The 26071-nt window shown below is 37.9% G+C and overlaps 1 protein-coding gene across 2 annotated transcripts in view; it reads left to right on the top strand.

Moving 5' to 3' along the window:
• Window positions 1–5450: 5450 nt before the first annotated feature.
• Window positions 5451–26071, top strand: part of PTCHD1 (patched domain containing 1) — a 107937-nt gene continuing 87316 nt past the window's right edge. Inside the window, exons 1-2 of one of the 2 annotated variants that reach the window (XM_072428336.1) lie at window positions 5451–5589; window positions 6028–7362. In XM_072428336.1, the coding sequence (XP_072284437.1) occupies window positions 6934–7362 (429 nt within the window). In that variant the 5' untranslated portion in view covers window positions 5451–5589; window positions 6028–6933. Of the gene's footprint in view, window positions 5590–5772; window positions 5880–6027; window positions 7363–26071 lie in introns of those variants that run through there. The other variant, XM_072428328.1, reaches the window with a different exon arrangement.

The following is a 26071-nucleotide window of genomic DNA, read 5'->3' on the forward strand; positions in this document are numbered from 1 at the left end:
ATACCTTCCATGAATAGTGACTGTTCAGTGCATTTGGGTACGAAAATTAATCATAGAAGGATGCTTATTATATATAGAATTGCCTTCCGATGTGACTGTTCATACTTTATGAAAATATTTTTTTATTACATATGATTATATTATAGAACTGCCATATGATTACTTTATGATCACCTTGAATCTTGTCTCTGATAGAGTTTTGGGGCTTACAGTGAGTTTGCTTTTAAAGACCTGATTTGCAAATCTATTACTATCACGCCAGGATAGGGGCGCTTACTTAAAAAAAGTGATGGGTATTTTCATCTGAGCTCAATGATTTGAAAATTGGAGTCACATGGCTAAAAATTAATATTCATTCTGCTTTGTGAATTGAACCTTACATATATGTTAAAGGAATTTGAGTGAATAGACTACTTGTGTAATTTTCCGTGACTTTGTATTCAATTGTTATTTCTAAACAGTGTGGATATAGTAATTAAAGCAGGGGGTTGGTGAACGCCTGAAAATTATTTCAAGAGTTCCCCCATAATATTAAGGTCAAGCAACACTAAGCAAAACCATTATCATACATTGTAGCAATATGTAAAACACTGTAAATATTGATGGCTGTTTCGAGAAAATTCTCACAGATACCTGTATAATAGGCAGTTACATATAAGTCCATTTATTATCTGACTGCAGGTCACCTTATTCTCTTTTTGAGTAAACTGATCTGTTTATAATTCTCCATGGCTTACCACTAATATGTAGTTAATGACTGCTGAGCCTTCATGATTAAAAGAATAAAAATCCAATGAATGAGAGGAGCTGGACAGGGACTGTTAAAAAGAAAAAAAGAACTAGAATATAGGCCTGATTTGGTAAAGTTCTCAAGGACTGGAAAAAATCGACTATCATGGGAGAACCTGGGTGATCCAACAAACCAGGAATTCATCTGGTGCAGCATTGAAAGCATTTGCCATCTAATAGCAAATGGTTTTTATAAATCCATTCCAGGCTTTTTTCATCATGCAGGTTCTTCCATGAGAGTCCAATTTGTCCAGTCTTGGAGAGCCTTATTAAATCAGGCCCTATGTGTTATTTCTTCTTTCTTAGAAATACGTTTATACCAGACTTGGTGCAGTTACAAATGCACACTGTGGGAATTTTACACTAGAAGTGAGATCAAGGTGAGCAATATCAGTAATGTTAAGACTGCAAGTGTTTCTCAAGCTCCTAGCTCATTGTTTCTCCACCATGGGTAACCCTTGAAATTACATTCTGGACTTTAAGGAACCCCTGCTATAATTGCTATATTATCAGCTCACAGTGCAATAGTGTGATGGTCAGTGGAAAGAATGCTTCTTACATTGCTGGACAGTGGGAAGAATGCCACTTTAAGAGATAGCCAAAAAGATAATTGGTGTAGCCTAAACTGACCTGAGAGGCACAAATTGTTTATTGTCCAAGGACCCCTAGCAACCTCTGGAGGATCCTTAGGGTTTCACAGAACCCTGGTTGAGAAACAATGGGCCTGATTTATGAAAGCTCTCCAAGGCTGGAAAGCATACACTTTCATCAGTGAAGCATGGTGGTCCAAGAAACCTGGTATGGATCTGGTCCAGAATTCCTGGCATGGTGGTCCATGAAACCTGGTATGGATCTGGTCCAGGATTCAAAACATTTGCTAGCAAATAGCAAATGACTTTAAAGAGATCCATTCCAGGTTTGCTGGATCACTCAGCTTCACTGGTGAAAGTGCATTCTCTCCAGCCTTGGAGAGCTTTCATAAATCAGGCCCATTATCCTAGCTTCTATTTCAGCAACATGGACAGTGTCTGTAGGACTGCAATTATATAACAGATTAGGATCTTTCATCTCACAGTACATTAGTATGGTGGACAACTTCACATTGACTTTACTACTTCGCTAGTCACTAACCCAGAACAAGAATGAAGTGAGGTTTGAAAAGCCTAAACTTGTCATCTACATGCTTGTTCCTGACCAGTGACACATTAAAGCCACTGATTAGATCATGTAATGAAATGAAATTATGGAAGGGGGGCTGGTAAGTGTTGCTTTGTTTTTAAAGGGAACCCAAATTTTGAAAACAAAAAAATAGTGAGTAGGCAGCTCTTTATAGCAGGAGGGACATTGTATAACATATTTACCTGCCTGTTCACAACCTTCTCCTGAATGCACACTGAGCTGTACATGCACAGCACATTGGGATATACTTGAGGCCTTGCCAATTAAGATGACCAAATACTGAAGGAAAAATGGCTGAGAATATTGGCAATGGTGATGGAGAAAAAGAGGTAAGATTTGTTCTGCTTTTAATCAGTTGGCGTTCCTTTTATATGGAAAACAAGTATCTCTGAGTTTGGGATTAGGTATGGTAGATTGTAGTCAGAATTACTCTTCTAGTGATATGGAAGTCAAATATTCTGTATTGTGAAGAGCTCCAGGCGCTGCTGCTTTTGGACACCTCTGTGTGTTAGATATTGTCCCCCCGCTGGGCACTGTGTTTCCTATCTGCTGGATCATTATAGAACAAATATAGTAATGTAGTGACCAACAAGAGAAACCACAGTACACCATGGGGATCCCACTTTCTGATAAATCCAAGTGTAGAATAGGAGAAGCACCTGTAGCTCTTGACAAGCTCCTGAAGTGGAAATATTTGGCTACCTACTAGTAAGGTAAGTATTAAACGTCTTCTTTTACCTGCAATTTATCTATTTCTTTACAAGGTCACTTTAAAAAAAACAGCAATGGGAGCTCTTAATTTTCTATCCTTACATATTCCCTTTTTGCTCTCTTTTCATTTCCTGCTAGGAATATCGGATGCCCCATAGATACTGTCCATGGTGCTGAAATGAAGGGAAAAAAAAATGAAGCATTGCATTTCAATTGAGCCTATTGTAAAACATCAGGCTGTACAGCCCTGCTCGGATATCTCTGTGTCCACATGGGGGATGATTCATTCTGTATGAAAGGAAGCAGCCAAAATAATTCTAGGGACTTTGTATGAATCACAGGGGTGCTGCCAAGCGGCACCTGTAATATGGGAAAAGCAAGGCAGCGTGTCATTTTCAAATACCAACGCTTGCTTCACATTACCTATGCTGGAGTCACCATTAGAAGTCAGGAGTCATTAAATCAGCCTCTTGAATTTCCCACATGACCTGTTTTTACCCATGCATCAGCGATTCTATACCATGCCTCTTTGAGCCTGTAGATGCCTTGAGTTAAACAGACCATTCATTCTTTTAATTAGCAACACTTTACTTGGCACAGGCCTTGAAGCTTTTAGCACCTTCCCTGCATCACAGAAGAAACAGATAATGCTCTTTGCATATTTACACATAAGCTTGACATTTACTCTCTGCTGTGGTCAGGTCTTCTTGTGACCACTTCTTATATGATCATTTATACATCAAGCCAATGCTGAAGTCACCTCTGTGCAGGCTGCTGCTTCTTATACAGCACACAAGCCTGTTGCTGGTCTCACTTCCTCCCAGCAGGATTGAGAACAAAGACAGAAGCACATTTCTAGCTGCTTCTCCAAACATGCAGTGTTACCTGAAATAAAAAACATGGGCTGCTTAGATGGAGAGAGAAAGTCATTCTACTCAAGAGAATAGACAGCATTTTATTGAGCTGAAACATGAGGGTAGTCTGCTGCTCACAATCTGCCATACAGGCTTAGCTAACAGGGCAGTGCTAAGAGCAGTGGCTAATAGCAACAGTGCAGTGCAGAAAAGAATATTGATATACAAAGGGCAGAATCTAAGGGCAGGTTCACAATGGCTTCTTCACTGCACGTTTTCATGCGGCTCCCCGCATCTGGCACCGTGCCAGCCTCTTCAGCACTCACTTTATTAGAATGTGTTTTCAAATGCTTAGGCAGGCGTTTCTAGGTGTTTAATATAAGCATGTTTAGGCGTTTATGATGCCTGGAAACTTCCCACCTTGCTTTGGACAGGAAGTCCTAGGTGACCACACTTCTGCCCAATAGGGTGACCAACATGGCTGACCAGGTGGACACAGCAGAGCTGATATCATCTCATCCATTTTTTGTCTCAGGGTGTAAAGCAGCAAAAGTGTGGATGGATATTATTGACCAATTTGTCCCAATTTTCATATAGAGGGATTAGGCATTGGCATTAGTTATAGCAGAAAGTATATTAAGTCTGACTTATAGTTCTATATATAGACACATAGTTTTATTCCGAGGGCAGCCAGGTGCATTATTAGGCCAGATGAGGAACAAAGAGCATCCAAGTGAATTGGTAGGCCAGATGAGGGACAAAGAGCAACCAGGTGCGTTGGCAGGCCAGATGAGCATCAAAGAACAGCCAGGTGCATTGGTACGGCAGATAAGGTTAGAAAAGTAGATAGGCACATAGGGAGCAGCCAGTAGCAGTGCCAGGCTAGATGAGGTTTAAAAGGCAGCCAGGTGCATTGGTAGTCCAGATGAGGTTAGAAGGGTAGCTAGGTGCATTGGTAGCCCAGATTAGAAACAAAGAGCAGCCAAGTGTATTGGTAGCCTAGATGAGGTTAGAAAGGTAGCCAGGTGCATTGGTAGGACAGATAAAGAACAAACAGCAGCCAGGTGCATTGGTAGGTAAGATGAGATTGGAAAGACAGACAGGTCCATTGGTAGTGCAGATGAGGTTAGAAAGGTAGCCAGGAGCATTGGTAGGCCATGTAAGGAACAGGAAGCAGCCAGGTGCATTGTTAGCCCAGATGAAGCATACTAACCTAATAATTTAAGGGCTGTACCTATTATTACTCAAACAGCAACCATTGGATGCAGCCAGGTACCATGCATTGTATGCAGTAGAATCAGTTACATTTGTATTATCTGCTGTTCATAGTTTGCCATGCTGACATATCTAACAAGGCATTGCAATGAGCAGTGTGGTGTGCCAATAGCAATAACCCATACCAGCCAGTTATAATGCAGTTTGGTGCAGGTAAGTACCAATCATGGTGTGGAGAACAGACAGAATGTATAAAACTTCAGGTTAGAGTGTTTCTTATAATCTAATAAGGCATCACACAGCAGAGATGGCAGGCAAAGGGCAATAACTCATAGCAACCAGTTAGTTTGTATATGGGTGCAGCTAGAGATGATTCAGGGATGATCTGTTGCTCATATTCTGCCATGCTGACTTATCTAACAAGGCCCTGCAAATACCAGAAATAATGTGCAAGGAGCAGCAACCCCCAGCAACCATGTACCAGGCAGTGCAGAGAGCAGAGACTCCTAGCAACCAATGCAGTGCACTCACTGACTGGACAGTTGTTGCTATGGGCTTCTGCATTGTGCACAGCTTTTCTTGTAATATTAGACAACCATGGCTTCAATGAATAGATCTTTATAGCATAGCAGAGGAATCTCTGCAGGCTTATCACATCTCCAGCTAATGAAGCGCAGCCACCAAGCAGACTGCTACATGATTTAACCACCATGGCACGTTCTTTTGCGTGTGTTTGCTATTTCCTATATATTAAAGGCTGTAAAACACAATTCATCCTGGCAGGCTATGTCGTGAATCAGCAGCGGATGGAAGGTGGATTGGAAAGAGGAGGAGGTGCAAGGTGATGGCTATGATGTGCTGATGGAGGGGGGTGTATGGCAGTTCACTAAGTATTTCATGCTGATGTATCCCTCCCCTGTATTTCTCTGTGAAGGAGGGGCAGCCCTGTGGCAGTTGATTCAGGGAGGAGTGGCTGGAGAAAAGGTGGGGAGGATAGGGATGCGCGCTATAGATCATGCTGCAATACAAGACAGCTTGCTGATGTATGAGGGTCCTCTCTTTTATTATTGTCAATTGGCTTCATTTCTTAGGAAGGCATTTGTCTGGGGATGCTTTCCTTTTTTTTAACCTGTAAGTTGTCTCAGCTGCACTGAGAAGTCTTTTTTTTTCCATTTCCAACAGGCTGTATTTGGGGGATGGGGGTGGTCAATGCTGCTGTGTGGCCCCCTGTATCTGTCAGCCTGGGGGATCTGACCATTGAATTGTTTCTTCATTTCAGACATGATCATGCGTATGACTGCTGAATTCCAGGCTATGAAGATTTCACTCCAGTACTCTGGATGTTGCAGCTGCATACAGAGAGATTTGGGAATAGCCTAGACGTTTCTGGCTGCGAGGATTTTTTTTGCAGTGATGTGTTGACAGTCTAAATAATCGCCTGAGACCAATGAAATACACAAAACTGTATCTATGCGATGATCAGCCTTCTATAATAACCATGGCATTCTCCAGTTGCCATCTGTGGCTGAGACCTCACCAAAGTAGTGTTGGAGATTTAAAGCAAGAGGTGGTGGAAGAACAGCACTTCAACTTTTGAAATCATCAGATCAACAATACACCGTTAATTGGACTTTGGTGGTCATCTGCTTGGAATTCTACCTCCTGTCGCAGCAATGGGACTTACTTAAAGTGGATTTCTGCTTTTCATGATCACTGTCTGTGTCAGTCTTTAACTGCCTTTCACTATCCCTTCTTATGATTCACAATGGTCAAGTAAGCAGCATGATTTGTTCAATGATCCCAACTATGGTCCAGGCAGTAAGGATGGACTTCCTTCAAAGCCTTGTCTTTTTCTCATCATGGCCAATTAAAAGTTAATACATCAGTGGATGTGGCAGTTTATACCCAACTTCTTTTTTGGAAGGACTGATTAGTTTCTGTAGCCTAAATTACTCTGCAAAGACCAAACATTTGGGTAATGGGTGGCAAGTAGAAGCTCACTATGTAATATTTCAACCAAACTACACTTACTTTGCACAGATATTTTGCCTTAGAGAGAAATAAGGGTATTTTTTTTTCTCAACTGCCTAATAGGACTTGGGGAAGTTATTAGATGAGCAGCACAGTTTAGGATGAAAGCATTTATTTTTGACAAGAGATCATCTGTGTCTGTTTGTGATCCCTGATGGTCCTAGCCAGGCTGTGGGAGAGCCTGACATCTCAGCCTGTGCCTCTCCCCCTCCTTAGCTCCCTCTGCACTAGGATGTTGCGGAAGGTTCTGCATAGGGGGCTGAGAAGGTGCTTTTCAAGACTCGGGTTTTTTATTGCCAGCCATCCAGTGTTTTTTGTATCAGCCCCAGTGCTCATCTCCATATTGCTGGGGGCCAGCTTTAGTAGGTATAAGGTGGAGGAGAACATTGAATATCTGCTAGCTCCAAAGCACAGCCTTGCCAAGATAGAGAGGAACCTGGTGGATAGTCTCTTCCCAGTCAATCGTTCAAAGCACCGTCTGTATTCTGATCTTCAGACCCCTGGGAGGTACGGCAGAGTCATCATAACTTCATCTAGGAGAGCAAACATGTTGGACCAACATCACACAGATCTCATTCTGAAGGTAATTATGCTGCATAGCTTGCATGCTCTAACCACCTGTTAGCACTGCTACTTAGCATATCAATATCATCCAGGAGAGAAAATCCCAGCACACTTGAAAGAGATTGTCATTGCACAACTAGTATCTCCAAATTAATTTGTGCAGCACACCCTTATCATATATTGCCATGTTTGTACCTGTTTTGTACAGGAGCATGTTTCATTTTTTAATAAAAGCTAACCGCATTAACTCACGCAAACCAATCACCTTCTTGAATTTTATGGAATGTTCTAAGATTCTGATTGGGAAATTCTGATTGGCCGCTATGTGATATTGCACATCATCATTGGTGATTGCAGTTTTTGGGCTTTTTAAAAGGTCAGTTCTGCTAGAACCTATATGAATGTGATAAGTTGCTGGTAAGCTGGATCAGTCATCTGCATATTTTTTAAGACTTTAATGATATCTGAATTGTAGGGTCCTGACACCTATTTTAGCTATGAGATGTGTTTTTTTACATTGGATTGCAAAAGGATTGACAGTGCTTGTTCAGTTGTAGTGGCACAGAAATAAAAATGTTTGCAGGGAAGTCTTTAGAAAAAGTCAGTAAACCATAAAGCTAACCAGAATCCAATATTGACTTTTTGGTACAGTACTCCTTGTATGAGTCCATTCACACAGCTCTATGTGTTTTCTGACACTGCAAGCACCAAAGAACAATGCAAATGTGCCAGAACCAGACAGAAAACAGAAATCAGGCTTAATCTAAATTAGTCTGTGGCAACAGCGCTATTTACAAAGGGCTTACATATTCATCCCCTAAATCCTGTGTCCTGGAAGATGTACTACATCCTTATTGTGGCATCATTTTTGAATACATGCTTTGTGAAATGTTGTGAATAAGACTTATGTGCAATGCAGTAGATTAAATATTTTGAATTTTAACAGTTTTATAAAATAGTATAATTGCTTTAGAGCAGTGTTTCTCAGCCCTTTTTACACGGACAAACTCCTTGAAATAACTTTTAAGTATTCAGGGAACTCCTGCTACAAATATTGTATCCACAGCTCTCTGTACATTAGCGTTATGGTCAGTAGGAATACTTCCTCTTACATCGCCGACCAGTGGGAAGAATGTCGCCCTTACAGATAGCCAAAAAGATCACTGGTGTCACTTAAACTGACCTGAGAGGCCCAAATTGATCATTGCTCAAGGAACCTCTAGCAACTTCTTGAAGAAGTATAGTTGAGGAACACTGCTTTAGGGTATGGGCAGACTAGAATTTTTTTAGAGTTGTTTGCGAGAATCAATGTAACTACTGACTTTACTGGCCATGTAACTTGTCAACATTCATTCACGTGGTACTGCCAGGTCAGTTTGTTTTTACTTATTTTGTACAATGTTTTGATGAACTTACATAGATGTTATTTACATAGTTACATAGTGGGGTTAGATTGAAAAAAGACATAAGTCCATCATGTTTAACCACTAGGGAAATAAACATATCCCAGATATAAAACCCTAAGACATAGTTTGTCCAGAGGAAAGCAAAAAAAACCCTCGTACGATTTGAATCAGGAAGGAAAAAATTCCTTCCTGATTCTATGAGGCAATCGGATGTTCCCTGGATCAACAGTCTCTGTTTACTTTAAAGCCTTAATACCCAGTTATATTCTGTGCTTCTAGAAAAACATCCAGCTTTCTCTTAAAGCAATCTATAGTAGTTGCTGAAACTACTTCCTGAGGGAGCCGATTCCACATTTTCACAGACCTTACAGTAAAGAATCCCTTCCTTATCCGGAGCTTAAACTTCTTTTCCTCCAGATGCAAAGAGTGCCCTCTTGTTCTTTGTAATGATCTCAAAGTGAATAATGGGGAAGAGAGTTCTCTATATGGACCATTTATAAATTGATACAGGGTGATCATATCCCCCCCTAAACATCTCTTCTCAAGGGAGAATAGATTCAGTTCAGCTAATCTCTCCTCATAGCTGAGCTCCTCCATTCTTTTTATTAGTTTAGTTGCCCTTCTCTGCACTCTCTCCAATTCCACAATGTCCTTTTTGTGAACTGGTGCCCAAAACTGGACTGCATATTCTAGATGTGGTATGACCAATGCTTTGTACAGGGGCAGGATAATGTCTCCATCTCTGCAGTCTATTCCTCTTTTAATACAAGAAAGTACTTTGGATTTGAAAGAATAGTCCATATTGGTGGATCTAGGGTGCTTCTGCGCGGCCATTTACAAATGTGCCAGTGCCCACATGGAACTAAAAGTAACTATTTGAGAAAGCCTGGCTAGAAAGTCCTGGCTAGAAAGGTAATTTTCCACATAAATCACTTTTTATGTTAACTTACTTTTTTACTTCTATGAAGACGGTCATCATGTCTTATATTCAGTTGCATCTGTATTTGTGTTTGATATGGCAAATGTTGAGCAATGTACAATTGATATTTACCCATATGTCCTATTACACAGAATTATTGTTCTGAAAATCACACAGAACAATCTCTACTGTTTAGCCAAACTTTGATTTTTTTTGTTTAGCACCTTGGGAGATACAAAGCCAAAATCTATCTACTGGAACCACTCCACCCTTGTGAGCTTTAATTTCTTATTCACTCCTTTTAACTCATATTAAATTAAATATCTAACAGGACACATGAGGCAAATATAGAAGGTCCACAAGCTTGAATCATCGCTGATAGGAGGAACTCCTGTTTTGGATAGACAGATCCTTAGCTAGAGAGTAATATTTTTGTACATGGTAAAACAATTTACCTATTTTTCACCACATCCCAGAATAATTAATTACAAAACCATTTAAACAATGGAAATGACTGTGTGTCAGAAGTTTTGTAAATTTAATGACACATTGAACAGTATTTTAATCATTTGAAAAGAACTCTGAAGAAAATATAAAATCAAACAGTGACCTGCCACTGCAAACATCGCAACTGCACTAAATGCAAAAATTCTATTCTGATAGCCATTCTTGTAGCTAGTTGGTGAGCCAGCTTCTTCAATGTGTTGTAACTTCTGTTGTTTTATGAGGCAAGTCTGCCAAACTTAGCCCTCATTTCCTGTATGTGAGACTCAGCATGGAGACATTAGTGGCTTCCTCGATGACTAGTCACTAACAAAAGAAAATTGGGGGACTGGTGAATTCAAGTTATTTCTGGAAAACACACTGAAATCCCCAGCAGGTTGCATGTTTTTGGACGTATTTCTTGATAGGTACATGAACTGGGAAGTTCTATATGGTATCATTTTTGTACCACTGCTAGCTTACTGTGTGATATGTAAAACCTAACATAACTTAACATAGTCAAAAAAAAGGCCATGGGTCCCACTTACTTTTTCATTTTTCAGAAATACCACTCCTTTATAGTCCTAATGAAGGTACGTCTATAGTACATGAAAAAAAAATTCACTTTTAGAATACAAAAACTGCTAATAGGTATGAAGAACTGGTACCCAGAAGTGAACGTACCTGCAGCAACTGTCTATATTGTTCTATTTCAATTTCAGGCTTTCTGATCTATCAGAATGTCAGCACCTCCTCCTTTATTAAAAAGGCTTCACCATCCAATCCTGCACATATATATTTGCTAGAAAAGCAGTTCATCATAGTGATAGGCCATTAGGTAATTGTGGTGGCAGGGTTTACTACAAGCTCTGGCACTATCCATAGACGTTAGCTTACTTACTTAGCCTTATCAGAACAGCCATCAACTGAGTGAAGCAGAAGATAATGAAAGCTGATGCTCTTACATAGGGCTCTATTTATAAAGCAGTGAATCTGACATTCCCTGAAACATTCCCTGGTGGAAAACAATGACTGCCATTAAAACACATGGACTAGGAATATTCTTCACCAGGGAATAATTGAGGGAATGTCTGATTCCCTGCATTTTAAATAGAGCCCCTGGTGCTTTTTTCTTCAAACATTTTTGATAAATGTGTAATTTATTTTTTATTTGTTAATACTTTTTGTCTTATTTTGTTGTATTACAAATGAATTCATTCTTATACATGTATACACCTCGTATGTTACTAGATCGACTTGTGTGCAAAAGAAAAGAATTGCTATCTTATGGGATTGATCTGGAAATGTTTTCTATTTTTTTAGCAGTACCCCAAAATGTATAGACTATGACTTTTGTTTATTATCAGGCCATGCAAAAAATAAGTTTGTTGGACTTGTGTAAAACTTAAACCATCTGGTTAAGAAGGTAACCCAATGGTGTTTGGTTACATGCTACTTAATTGCCAAACCTTCAAAACATTTTCAACACAATATAAGCACACGCTGTTCATGCTTCACCATTGAGACAGGTTATGTCGTTCCTTTGCTTGTGTCTTCCAACAAACTACAATTGCAGAACTTATGTCCCAAGGTAAAAACATTTAGTGTAAAACATTGACTTACAAAGGATAGCAGACAGGATAGCAAGATATTAGCATCCAATTTATCCTCATGGTCAGGTTTCCATGATTAGATGTTGTGTCCTAATAGAGAATGTTTAATCTCAATGTATCAGTAGAAGCATTATTTACTGGCTAAAATAAGCTGTCATGTTCAAAATCTGTAACACTGTGCAAAAATGTGTGTATAATATATATGTGTAGTACTGTATTGACCTGGAGATGTAGAGGGGCTCTGCTTCACATTCCCTGTTAGATTTCATAGAAATGTAGCTATGCAACCAACATTTTCCTAATAACCAGAGGAGTTTTATCCATGTTTGGCAGATATATTGGGGTTTTCTGTTACTACATTCAGCTGAGCACAGGCCAGTCAATTAGAAGAAGACTAAACAAAATATTGCTTTACTTTTAATCCATAGTTGTGCACTGCCATATTGTCCGCACCTCAATGTCTTTTATATTCACTGCACTAATTACCATTTGTTTTCAGAAGCAATACTTGCTGTGAAAGAAACAACGATATGAAATTATTTACCTAGGGTGTGGAGATTGTTCAAAGCAAATGTTCACTTTGATTAGTAAATAATGTTTAACTGTGTTCAGATGTATAAAAGGGAAATAACAAAATAACAGATATATTCTTGATGATTATGTTATATTATTTTTAAGAATCAAGTGAACAAGGCATCACTTTGTTTATTGAACTCCATATCCATAAACATCCAGGTTTCCAAATAAGATTCCCATTAGTAAGTGAACAGTCTGTACTCCTTTTATAATTAACGCCAATAAGTATTTTACCATTGGGGAGGTTTTGGCATGTTTATTATTTTTTATCAATAGATAATTATACGACTTGCACTACAATTGTGTTCATTTGACTTGCTTCAGCAAATAATGCCAGAATCAAGACCAGTTTTTAACTGCGGCTTCAGATTTGTGCAGTGCCAGACCTGCATGAGTCACAAGATTGCATTAAAATAGCATGAATTTGCATATACATCATGATGCTCCATTTTTCTACTGTAAAAACTTAGGTATCTATAAGAACTGCTCCGGGCAATATTTTATTTTGGTGTTAAATGTCTATGGAAGACAGTAGTTCCAATGATTTTAATGGGATAACACAAAATATTTGATATTTAACAGCTGAAAGTTTGAATTTGTTGGCAACTTACCTGCTTCATTCTAATAAAATTGTGTAACTAAAATATTCTGATTTACAGAAGAAATGTTGCTCTTTTAAAATGGCCATGCAATCTATTCTGTTTAAAAAGCATACGCTAAGGAAAATTTAGAACTAACAATAATATAAAAGCAGTTCAAAATAATACATACATACATGTATTAATCACAATCTAACACAACCGGCATGTAATCTGTTATTCCTACAGGTGGTCTTTTTTGAGGGTGTTCCCCCACCTGGGCCATTGTCAAGAAAGCCACTGTTTCCTCTTTTCCCCCACATAACGCAGAAAACAACATAATAGCTATAGCTAAATGTTCCAGCCTCAGAGATTCAACTATAAGGTCCGATCCCAGTGTTGGTGATGTGACAACCCATTACAAGCACTGGAATTGAGTTTTACAAATTAACCCCCCAGCACCAGAATAGATAGCTATGGCTCCTGTTATAGGCTTGCCTGCCTATGTGCTGCCCTGCTTATGTAAAAAAAAGGGGGATCAGTGGCTCTTAGAACGGACTAGATAGAAGAAAAGGGCATCTAGGGCATCATTAAAAAATCAACTAAATAGACCCTAATCCAGCTCTAGGGATACTAGGATTTACTAGTAAGATTTTTTATTCTTTTACTAGTAAGATATTTTATTCTTCTGCCAGCCAATGTCCTTTTCTGTGAGCATCTTGCCAGTTTAAGGTAAAGTAAGTGTCAAAAAAGAAAAGAAAAAACAAATAAACTCTTTTTTTTTGGCACCGCTTTTAGTTTGAAAAAACAAACCATTTTGTTTTTTAACAATGATTACATTTCGAGCACATGTATTTTTTATTCAAACGCAACATTTTACTAGAATACACTTCTACAAGAACCATAAGGCTCACACAGTTTTGGGTAGCTTAAAAAAAAATAGGTGGTTAATAACAATCACCCCAAACCTAAAAAAAGGCCTTATGACAAAAAACAAAACCTCACAAAAGATATGAAAACCCCAACATAACTTTTCTGAAACATACATAAATATAATAAAAAAGACTCCTTGCAGCAACCTATAACTAATTGCTTTGGATGGGACAGCAACAAAAAGTGACCACTGACCTCAAACTCAACCACAAAATAAAATAAGACGAAAATGTCCCAAAAATAAAAAAAAAAAAGGTTGAATTCCCCCCACCCCCAAAAAAAAAAACAAAAAAAAACAAATCCAGTGAGGGGAGGGGGTAATGGGAACATGCTCATGAGATTTACAATTAACTTTACCCATTGAAAATACCCATGTCCTCATGATTGTGATAAGTAATAATATCTAAACTCTGATGTGTAAGGCCCTGGTCAAGCACCAGTGCTCACCAGAAACCAATCCCCCAATCTAACTCTTTACTTATAGCATGCCCCCGCTCAGCCTCTAGAGGCTAAATTTGTCATCTCAGCACACAGCTGCGCCCAGGACTTCTGTGTGAAAGGGATGGCATCTTGGAAAGGACTGACAGAGGACCAGGAACCCAGAGATAATGCAGTACAGGAAAGTCCAACACAGGCAAGTCCCGAAAACAGAGCCAAAGGTTATACAAACGTAATTCAACAAACAGGATATCCAAAAGTAATCAGGAACTATCCAAAAGGTATCGGGAACTGGCAGAATCAGTAAATACAATTAATTAACACAGCAGCAGATGAAGAGCCAAGCTTAATACCACAACAGGCCCTGGTGACTGTGGGCAGAGAAGCCATAGTCCTAGCAGGCAGTGGCAAGTCAGAATTGAGTCAGGAACTAATTTGGTCCTAAAATCCTCTTCAGCTGTGCACAGCTTCAGAATATGTGCTGGGGATGCTGAGAAGGTCTGCATGGATAAAGGGAAGCAGAAGATGCTGCAAATTGCCGAGCAAAGGGCAAACAACTAACTCTCCTTGCTGCTGTGAGCAACTCTGGTGGAGAGAAAAAACAGAACATGATATACTACTGTGGTGCACAAAACGGGATCGACCAGATAAACAATACCTAACAAGATGAGTTTTATGGGCTTTTAAACACATTATTTTAAATTACAATAAATGCTAAATTTGGTATCTTAAAATGAGTTTCCAGATGTCATTTCAAAAGCAGTGAGTATGACCCTTTTATTCTGAAGTAGAACTATTTAACAATTACTTAACAACCTAGTGATAACATATTATAAAAATAATAAAACCAATAAATAGCTCTGCTTATTTCCTATAATTTCGAATAGTTGTGATATAATGAAGGTGTCTCGGTAATCTTACCAATTAACTCACCCTTCCAACATTCAAAAGTACCAGAATGATTACCATCCGAATTACCACCAATTGTGTTTTGAGTTAAAAAGATATGCGTGTTTGCAATACTTTTTCAGCCTTTAACTGAGCTTTTGCAGTTGTCTGCCCATATTGCAGGCACTGGTCATAACAATCTTACAAAACCTGATTTTGTTAGTAACTTTCCTAATATATCTCCTTCCCTGTGCTGATAATTGTTTGGGTCCAGCTGGATTATTTCATTTCATGTCTGGATTGAATTAGATGACATTTGGATTCATTTTCACTGGCATTAATGCTACTGTGTAATGTATATTAGACTTTTAAAATAGAATAGAATTTTCTCTTATTTTCATTTGATGCAACTAAAAAATATTATAGGTAACATACAGTGCAAGCCTATTATATTAGGTTGGTTCTATATAGGGCTTATTTTAACCTTGTTTGCTAATCAGATTTTTAAATAACGCCTACAAAACAAAAGGTTTCTTTGCAAGATCTCTTTTGTGTACAATAATAAAATCTAAATGGAAAACAAAATAGGAGCATTACATTATTTTCCATATGGTATGGTGACTGCCCTACACTTGACAAATTCTTAACCTCCTTGCCATTAAGCCCGACCTTCGTTCGGGCAAAAAAAAATTGCAAGGATGGTTAACCCCGAGATTTTTCCCATCCTTACTTACCTGGTCCCCCTGTGCTCATCCAGCGTCCTTTTCGTATTCCAGCGTCGTCCTCCGTCCAGCGTCGTCCGTCGATCTCCCTCTCCAGTTATATTCATAATATCTACTAGAACCCCTGTTCGGACATATTTCTGTAAGTTACAGGTCTACAATTTAAAAAAAAAATTTCATGAAAAACAATGGATCACTTTTGGTACAGAAATCTAGACCTCAGGAGGTTAAAAAATATTTAAAGTCAGTTTCATTATTTTTTTTTCATTTAGGATAGAGTAGAGGTACAGTAAATTTGTTTTTTGGGGGTTTACTTTCTCTTTCTTTTTTGTAAACTCAGCAGGGACAGATATCTTTTTATTGTAGACAGTTGTCACTAGAACAATTGTTGTCACTAGAACAATTGTCCCCTTTATTACTGTTTTGGTAATAACACAAAACTTTGAATTTTCCCTTACTTTCATTTTTAATGACATTGGTGATCTGGACGAATTAACAGAGGTAATCTAAATAGGAGACAAAGCAGTAGAAACCTAGCAATGTTTTTTTTTTTTACCCCTCATATCCTAAAATATAAAATAAAAATTTTGCCCTTGGTTATACAGGAACTGTTGCATTTGTTATGTGCAGATTACACATTACAATAGAATATGGAATTTGTTTTCCTAAAACAACATTTCCCTGAAATGTTCACAATACAGGGTGATACAGTCTAGGAATACATCTTTTTCTGACAAACAAAAACACTTGTTGCATTCTGTAAATCATAATGGTGCATTCAGTTTACCATCTGGAATACAAATAAAATAAAGTGCAAAATACTGATTCTATTAAAACAATTCAGCACAGTATACCAAGAAAAGTCTTACAACATGCAGCAATTTTTGACATGTGTAAATTACTGTAATTGTAACCAAACTTAGCAAATGGGTGGAATTGTAGGTTCTTTAATATTCAGTAGATCAGTGATTCTCAACCAGGGTTGCTCCAGAGGTTGCTAGGGGTTCCTTGACCAATAAGAACTACCTCTCAGGTCATCATTCCCACTGGCCAGCAATGTAAGAGACATTCTTCTTACTGACCACCATGCTAATTTAGCATGGGTATAGTAAATATAGAAGACCTGAAAGTTATTTCAAGAGTTCCCCAAGTTTAAAAGGTTGAGTAAGGCTACTCTGGAACAGGGGTGTCAAACTCAAATACACAGTGAGCCAAAATAAAATTAAATAATAATAAAGTTTTTCCTTCCCATTAGATATAAAACCTTTTCATATGGAGAGGTTTTGTTTAACATTCAATCTGGAACAAACCTATAATTGAGAAAGAGACATAAGATATTTTTTTAACTTTATTTAGGAAAACATCTTATGCCTTTATCTATTTGTAGCCTTCTGAGTTAAATTTCAAGGGTAAACTTTTTGCACAGGCTAACAATAATAATAACAATTTTCTTCTATGAAAATCCAACCATTCAAGTCCATGCCTTGGAGTAGCAAGGAAAAGTACATAAAGAAAACATTTATTCAAGGTCCAAGCTAGATACCTGGCAGACAATGCTCAGAATTGAGTGAAGGTGCTCATCAGTAAGAAGAGTCCTGTGTGATGATTTCATCTTGGAGAATAGTTGCTCACACAGTTATCTACTGCCAAACATAGAGAGCCATTGAGCAGCTTGGGTACGGAGCTGGGGCATTGTGTCAGAAATGTAACGTGGTAATTGTGCAGTGCCCACAGCATCATACACTTGGATAACAGGCGGCTACGCACAGCCTGAGACACCGCTATATGACGCAAGGCCATGGGTCACCGAGAAACCCCTGTAACTCTAAAAGTCTTCTGGCACCTCCCGCGTGAAGCTGAGGGGGAGTGCTGGAAATGCCAGACGCAGCCAATGCGGGGCTAAATCTTATGAGTGAGTAAAGTGTCTAAAGAGCTTAAATGGCCTGCCCAGAACCAGTAGCTAAAGGGATTGTTTTACAGATATGACCTGATATATTCTATGTTCCATAGAGTGAACTTTTCCATACCTGCTCACTAAGGACTCATAGGTGGTGTAGATATATGTATCTCTTTTGTAGCACGTGTTATTGTGAAATTCTAGGTTTAATACTCTTTGATTCAGGTCTCAGATTCAAAGCAATTCAATCACAGCTATGATCATGTGTTTTAATTACTCTTTTAGTATGCCCCTTGTGTCTCTGGACACAACCAGCCCACTCTTCCATCCCAGGCTTAGACCTGCGGGACAAGTTCTGGCATCACGACGTCACTAAAGGGGAAGTGCCTCGTTCCGAAATAGGTCAGCAGTGAGAGTAATGGAAGTAATATTAGGATTCCCTGTAGTGGGGTGTTCTTATTGAGATAGTAGCCTACAGACGTGCATTGTTCCATAGGATCCAGGGCAGGAAGCACTGGCTGCAGACAGTAGAGTTATCACCAAAGAACCGGTGAAGTAGCTCAAACAGAGCTGAGAAGGCAACTGGGACAGGATGGAGGATATATTAACATAACATGTAAAAAACGTACACTACAAATTTAAAGAAGTGCAACAGCACTTTCTTAAGGTGAGCAAGTTTTCATTCTGAATACCATATGGATACCATCCAAGAATTCTGATTATTTTGTACTTAGAAGTGTGTCTTTTTTCTTTCTATATTTGTCTTATACATCTAGCTTTTAGAAGTACAGGGAAACTAAAAGCCAAAGCTGAGCAAACAACCTAAATCTGGGACAGTCCAAAGTAAATTACCATCTTTCCCTCATATAAGGTATTATATATATTACAAATAAATTATTCTTTTTGTTATTAGTAGAAAACACAAAAACTTTAGTGTACAAAATGTATTAGTCATAAGGAAAATATTGAAAATGCTCATAGATTGTAAGTTATATTGGGAAGGATCTTCTCCTCCTTCTGTGCCATTGTTTGCAGTTGTCTTTAATGTAGGTTTGTCATTTGCAAGCCCTATTTATTGTGCATTGCTGTGTAATATGTTGGCCCTGTATAAGGGTAATTATAATAATGTCAGTCTCCAAGTTATCTTCATAACAAAATTCATTTCAACTTGAACTTGAAGAAGATTCAAACACACAAATGAATAAATGAATGTAGTTGTGTATTCACTGATGCATCCGTAATTGTATTTGTCATGCAAGCAGTGTAAACACCTGAATTTGACATGGGGTCAGCCCCTCTTACAGTGTCTGTATAGTAGAGCTCAGACTTGAAAATAAAAAGTGGCACAAAGAGTCAGAATTGATGTGTTGCAGAGCTGACGTGCAAACAGGACATAGAAGGATAGATGTAAAAAGCAAGAGAAGAGACATACATTCATCATTCAGCTGCCTTTTTCATACACTGCCCTGCCACAGCCAGGGGGAGGGACCAGACCTGTAAGTGCTACATGACTGCAGTAAATAAAAATTAAGTCTCCTGCCCTGCCAAACAAGGTTGTGCTTTTTGGCAGAACAGCTTAAATCCCAAAAGGAAATGAACAGAAATGGTAGATAAACTTCTAAATTTACTGCCGTCTTTAAGAGAAATACAAAAAATTTATGCAAACTTTGGCCCTCGAAAAAATCTGGAGCTGGATACCCTTCTGAATTGTATATATGTGTAAATCTGCTTGGAGTTTAACTTTAGGCATCAATTATCAAATATTTTTGTTTTATATTTCAATGTAGGTAATAATAGTTTATCCTATTCTTACCTTGAATCACTTCTGAAGCTCGGAGGACATTTACACTACCACCATTGGGAGGAACAGTGGTACCACAGTGATATATGTTCATTCACAGTAGCATCCTGGAAGCAAGGGATGAGGGAATTTCTTGGCTTTGCAAGCCATCCAGCACACTTTATGTGCTGGGTGAAGATGAGTTATTGGATTATTTAGAAGGGCAGAGCAGCATTGTTATAAATAAAAAAATGTTCATGGGTTTTAAAACAAAACAAAAAACCCTATAGGCATTTCTATATGTCATACCACATTTCCATCTTTATTTTTCATACACAAATTTTACATTAAATTGCATATGGTGTAATCACATAGAAAATAGGTAAAGGCATTGCCATCCACATACTCCGCACAAAGCAGATAAAATACTTCTTTTATTTCAGACTGAAGCTTTTCTGCATTAAACAAAATAAAAAGTATTTAAAAAGCTTGATTTTTTTTTCTTCTGAAAAATGATGGCTTTTTTGTGTTTTCCTTGAAGCTTAAAGTTCACATTTTTAATAGCTGCCTATGTATTCATTTTGATGCTTATTGATGTAAAAGTCATGAAGTTATAAACTAGTTATAGATATTAAAAAACATGGATAATGTTAATGACCTAACATAATCCAGTATGCTACAGACAATAGGCTTAAGTGTAGGTGTGCTAATGGTGGCCAAAATTGAAAACCAAGCTTATCTGGACTACCACATAATTACTGGTTGGGTGCCATAATGGAAGCATGGGAGGGAATGGGTATAAACCCATATACTGAAGTCACTTAGGATATGAAAGGGCAGACTTCTTCCAGTGCATTTTGAAAATGGATGAGAGAAATCACACATCCACCCAGTAGACTTTGTATGGATTGAAGTTCTGGCTGGTGATTTGCTTTGAGAATAATTTTGGTGGCTATTCATTAGTGTTCTGTTGTTTGATATTGTGCAGATAGCGTGCTCATCCAATAACGCTACAAAGTTGCCAGAATCTTGGATGTTCATTAGATGGTTGGACAAGCAATCCTTAATGTTGTCATTGATTGAACTGACCATTAAATGACAAAAGTTTACTGCATTTGAATGTGGAAACTCATGTGATACTGGGTTCATGATATCCTTGGTTGGGTATTTACAAGGATCTTGTTGTATGAACCACTATACCAGAGGTCGGCAACCTTTACTATCAAAAGAGCCATTTTGCCCCCTCTACCACTAAAGGAAACATAACACAGCTTATAAACTTTTAAAATTGTTATTATTTTTTTAATTTTACCTGTTACAACAACAGAATACAACAAACAGAAATGCAGTGTGCATGTGTAGGCCTACTTTGAAATAAGTAAAACACTGAACTATGCAGGTCTTGTTGAGTCCTGTAGACAAAGTAGACAATTTGACAAATTTTTAAAGAAATAAAACAATGGTTTTGCTTATATGCAAGAATATGGAAATGAAATGTGGAGCTTCACCTAAGTGGGATAGTTCATCTTATTTTATTATCAATAATTTTAATTAAATTCTCTGTGATCATGATCAAATTAATCCAATTCATATGATAATCTACTTACTTATTTAAATGTATGTTTATCATATTTCATTATCCCAAGATTAATGCATAATTTATCAGATTATTAATATATGAATATTTGATATAAAACTGAAAAATCCATAAGGGCAAATTTAATTTTTTTTTAATTAAAATTATGATGATATATATTCAAATTCAGATGTTAAGCAAATAAATTGGAGTGCATGATCAAATACTTTTATACCTAAAGACATGTTGAAAACTTACTTTTAAAATGTTTGTTCCCATCATGAGCTTCTGGCTCTCTGTTAGTTTAAGAGGCGTGCCCCTAAATGCATCTAGTCCCATCTTCCATGTGGCGCTATGATGTGCCTTGATGTTTATTTCAGGGTAAGCACCAGGGAACACGTGGGACACGGGACTCCAATCAGCGAGGGACTCTCTCTTTGTCAAGGCCAAAGGGAGCCACAACAAGGAGGCTGAAGAGCTGCATGCCTCTCCGAGCCGCGGGATAGCTACCCCTGAGCTATACAATCTCTTCTACAGTTGATAATATTATATTGGGACACTTAGAATAGATGAGCCAGCTATTATAGTGGTCTATTATCATTTTCCCCATTCCTATCCCATTAGAAAAATGTAGCACTTTTTAACCAGGGTTCTGTGGAACTCTATGGTTCCTCCTGAGGCTGCTAGGGGTTCCTTGAGCAATGAGCAGTTTGTGACTCTAAGGTCAATTTAATAGATGCCAATGATTTTGGCTATCTGTAACAACGACATTCACTGGCCAACAATGTAGGGGCATTCCCACTGTCCACCCCATTATTGTACTGTAGATTGTAGAGTTGTAGATATAGTAATTATAAAAGGGGTTCCCTGAAGACCAGAAAGTTATTTTAGAGGGTTCCTCCTTGTTAAAAATGTAGAGAAACACTTCTATATTGTTCTTTCTTTTGTCTAAAATGGTTAATTTAACCCTCTATTTTGAGAATTACTGAATTACAGGACTAGACTTACCTTTCTGTTGCAGTCTGTTCTTGTCCTGCTTCCACTGTATCTTTCCTGTGCCCCAACTTTTGATTCTTCATTATCTTTTTCTGGCCTTGAACAACATGCACAAAAGACCAGTACCTTTCTACATTCATTGCACTAAAGTGTAAACTTATGATACTTTCTGTTGGAAGAATGATGGGTGATGCTGGTCACTGCCCCAGAATGCTTTGGTTCTAGATGCAAAAGCATTTCACAGAACTAGGAGCCAGAAGATAGGAGGAAGAGCTGGGTAATAATTATTGAATTCATAAAGACAAGAAATGTTTCCATACAAAAATTTCATGTGTATTAAGTACAATGCTTATAGCGGAGAAAACACACATGTACCCTTACTATGTTAAAGCTCATATGAGATTTTATTGATTTACATCTCCCTACCAGTAACCTGTTGTTTTTCTATTTTTTTCTATTTCATGATAACACATTGTCTGACCCTGGGTAACTACACATTACTGTATCCATGGAGAAAGCCATGGTTATCATACAAGCCTTTTCAACTATTCTAAATGAGGAATGGGAGGATCAGTGGTATACAGTGTAAAATAAACCTTGTTTTATGCTTCTAATTGAGCTCACAAGAAGTGACAAGGACACTGTATTTTTGACAGGTATTTCCTTTGCCTACTAAAAATGGTCATAGTAAAAATCTATTGCAGCTGGCGCAGCACTTTGCAGCGCTAGGTCCCAGGTTCGAGTCTCGGCCAGCACCCTATCTGCATGGGTTTCCTCCACGGCTGCTCCAGTTTCCTCCTACATCCCAAAAACATGCAGTAAGGTTAATTGGCTTCCCCTCAAAATTGACCTTAGACTACATTAATGACATATGACTATGAGAGGGACATTAGATTGTGAGCTCCTTTGAGGGACAGTTAGTGACATGACTATTGACTGTGTAATATGACTGCGCTATATAAATACTGTGTAATATTATTAATAAATTGCAGCTATATCTAAAAAAAGGTAAGTTTCAATATAATAAATATTCATCTAGTTTCTCACTTGCCAAGGATTTTTCAATATATTTAGTGTGATTCAGGTCTGCTGAATCCAGAAATGACATCAGTTTCATTGAATTGGCTCTAGTTCTTGTGATACAGGAATTGGAATAGACGATTTTACCAACAACAAATGTTAACACAGCATATTATTATCAATCCTTATTTCACAGATGATTTGCATTCTATTTAAATAATATGTAGCATTATTTTAATGAAACGTTCATTTGCCTTCTTTTTTTTCATACATTTTCTTTTCTTACAGAAATATGAATTCTTAAAAGAAGTTGTTTGATGAGAAGTTGTTTAAATGACCCTAATGTAGTTTGCTACATTTGTGGTGAATATTCTCAGCAAAAACAGAGAAGAAACATTACAGAATTTGTGAAACAAGCACATCTTGGTTTATTTTGGTATTAAGCTGGGGGACCAAGATAAGTATTGGGCTCCCCATATGGTATGCAAAACTTGTGTAGAATGTCTACTTCAGTGGAAAAGAGGAAAACTAAAAAGTTTGAAATTTGGTCTACCTATAGTAATGGCGAGAGCCCCAAAATCATCATAATGATTGTTATTTTTGTGCTGTGAATGTAAAAGGTTTCAATCGTTACAAGAAAAACAAGTGGGAGTACCCTGAATTGGAATCAGCAAGACGACCTGTGCCGCATGGTGCTGATGTTCTCTTACCAGTGTTCAGTACACTCCCTGATATTCCTGTATCTGACATGGATGATATACAGGGTTTGGAGTGTAATCCAGGAGTTAGCAGTGGAAGTGAAAATGAAGAAAGTGTTTCATCAAACCAGCAGTTCTCCCAAGAAGAGCTCAATGATTTATTACGTGACCTAAGTGTCAAAATAAGCATCTGAACTTTTGGCATCCAGGCTAAAAGAAAAGAACTGCCTGAGACCAGAAGTTAAAATAACAGTTTATATGACAAGAGAGGTGACACTCCTACTATATTTCAGTGAAGATGGAGACTTTGTGTACTGTTGTAACATCCCTGGACTACTAGCCCATATGGGAGTACCAAAATACCGAGCAGAATATGAAAATATCAAAATGTTCTTACAAAGCTTTGCTATCATGAACACTAATGGTCCATATGTGTTGATTGAAAAACGGTGAACGTCCCACTTGGACAGCAAAGTGGATACACAAAGTACTCATGTTTCATCTGCTTGTGGGATAGTAGAGCAAAGCAGGATGACTGGAAACAAGAGACATGGCCTCCAAGAGATGGTAGCTCCAGGTGCAGCTAACATCATTAACGAGCCAATGGTTGACAAACAAAAAATCATTCTCCTCCTCTGCACATAAAGTTGGGATTATTGAAGGAATTTTTTAGAGTTCTGAACAAGGATGGTGATTGCTTCAAATAGATTTGTAGATTCTTCTTTGGATTGAGTACTAAAAAATTAAAAGCAGGAATCTTTGATGGACCCCTTATTCATAATCTGATAAATTATTCAAATTTCACAAGTTACATGACTGATACTGAAGCTCCTGCCTGGCATAGTCATGTCATGGTTGTCAAGAACTTCTTGGGTAACTATAAAGCACAAAATTGTGAAGAACTGGTACAAAACTTGCTCTTTAACTTTAAAAATGTGGGTGCTATGAGCAGAAAGGTACACTATCTCCATTTCAGTGAGGGACTCATTAGTTGTATGTTTAAGTACAAGGGAACACATTGCTCTTACTTTTCCTACTCACTTACCTTTCCTACTTTTCCTACTTGCTTAGCTCTTATCTCTTCCCTCTTCTAAATTCTGACCTTATCTCATGAATGGAAATGTGACCTTTGTACTAAAGAATTTGTATAGGCAAGCATTGCATTATCATGCTATAGTGTTTGGATGTTATCAAATATAATATTCTCCTGCTCTCAACGATGCTTCTATCTTAAAGGTGTGCAAGAATGTGAACTGCAGTCACTAGTTATTCAAAAATGTCCTAAAATTTGCAGCCAGGCTGATAAATATTTATCCCGACTATGCTCTGAAATACAGTCTAGAGAACCCATACATGGCATGATGGCTGTTGTACAGATCGGCTGATATCATCACTTTATCAAGTCAAAAACCCGATCGGTTCGATTTGCTTTCGCTGTAAAAAAATATGTTTTTATCAGCAAAGGTAATAAACAAAGCTGTGTTTACAATCATTAAATAATAAAAAGTCCAAACTCTCCATGTAATTGATTTTTAAGCCTAATATCAGGGTATCTGCACTGGGCTTTTACCTCCTGCTCTTTAGTTGTATTGCAACCATTCATTATTAGGGGTGCACTGGCCAGCAAAAAAACAGGAATGAGGTCAAATCATGCCGCTTTGAGCATCTAAGGTTAGCTTTAGTTGTTGAGCTTGTTTATGAAAATATATATCATGCTCTACACTGATCCAAAGAATCATAGAAAATGTATACTTATCTTCCTTTATTCCACATAAGTTTTTATTCCACTTTTTTAACCAGTTCTAAAACTTAAGAAATTGCCATTCAACCCGGGAGTTGCAGCAGTGCCTACACCGAGAAGATTACAATATACAAATCATACAAGGGTAGATCTCTAGTTACCGAGTAAACAGGAAACATGTTAACAATGTCTAGTTAGTTATCCTCATTTATAAAGCAGTCTATTAAAAAAATCAGTTAATTTGACATTTACCAAACATTCTCTTGTGGACAATAAACTACTGTCATCGAAAACACACAGATTTAGAAGATTTTCATCTAGGGAATGTTGGCTGAATTTCATATTCACTGCTCTGAAAATAGACCCCAGGGAGATAAATGAAAGGCAATTGATGATTGGTTGCTTTAAAATATACTAATATAAACACCTGACGTAAACCTTTTCACATACACATTCTATATTTT

This window comes from Pyxicephalus adspersus, chromosome 1 (assembly GCF_032062135.1).
Source record: "Pyxicephalus adspersus chromosome 1, UCB_Pads_2.0, whole genome shotgun sequence".
Taxonomy (NCBI): domain Eukaryota; kingdom Metazoa; phylum Chordata; class Amphibia; order Anura; family Pyxicephalidae; genus Pyxicephalus; species Pyxicephalus adspersus.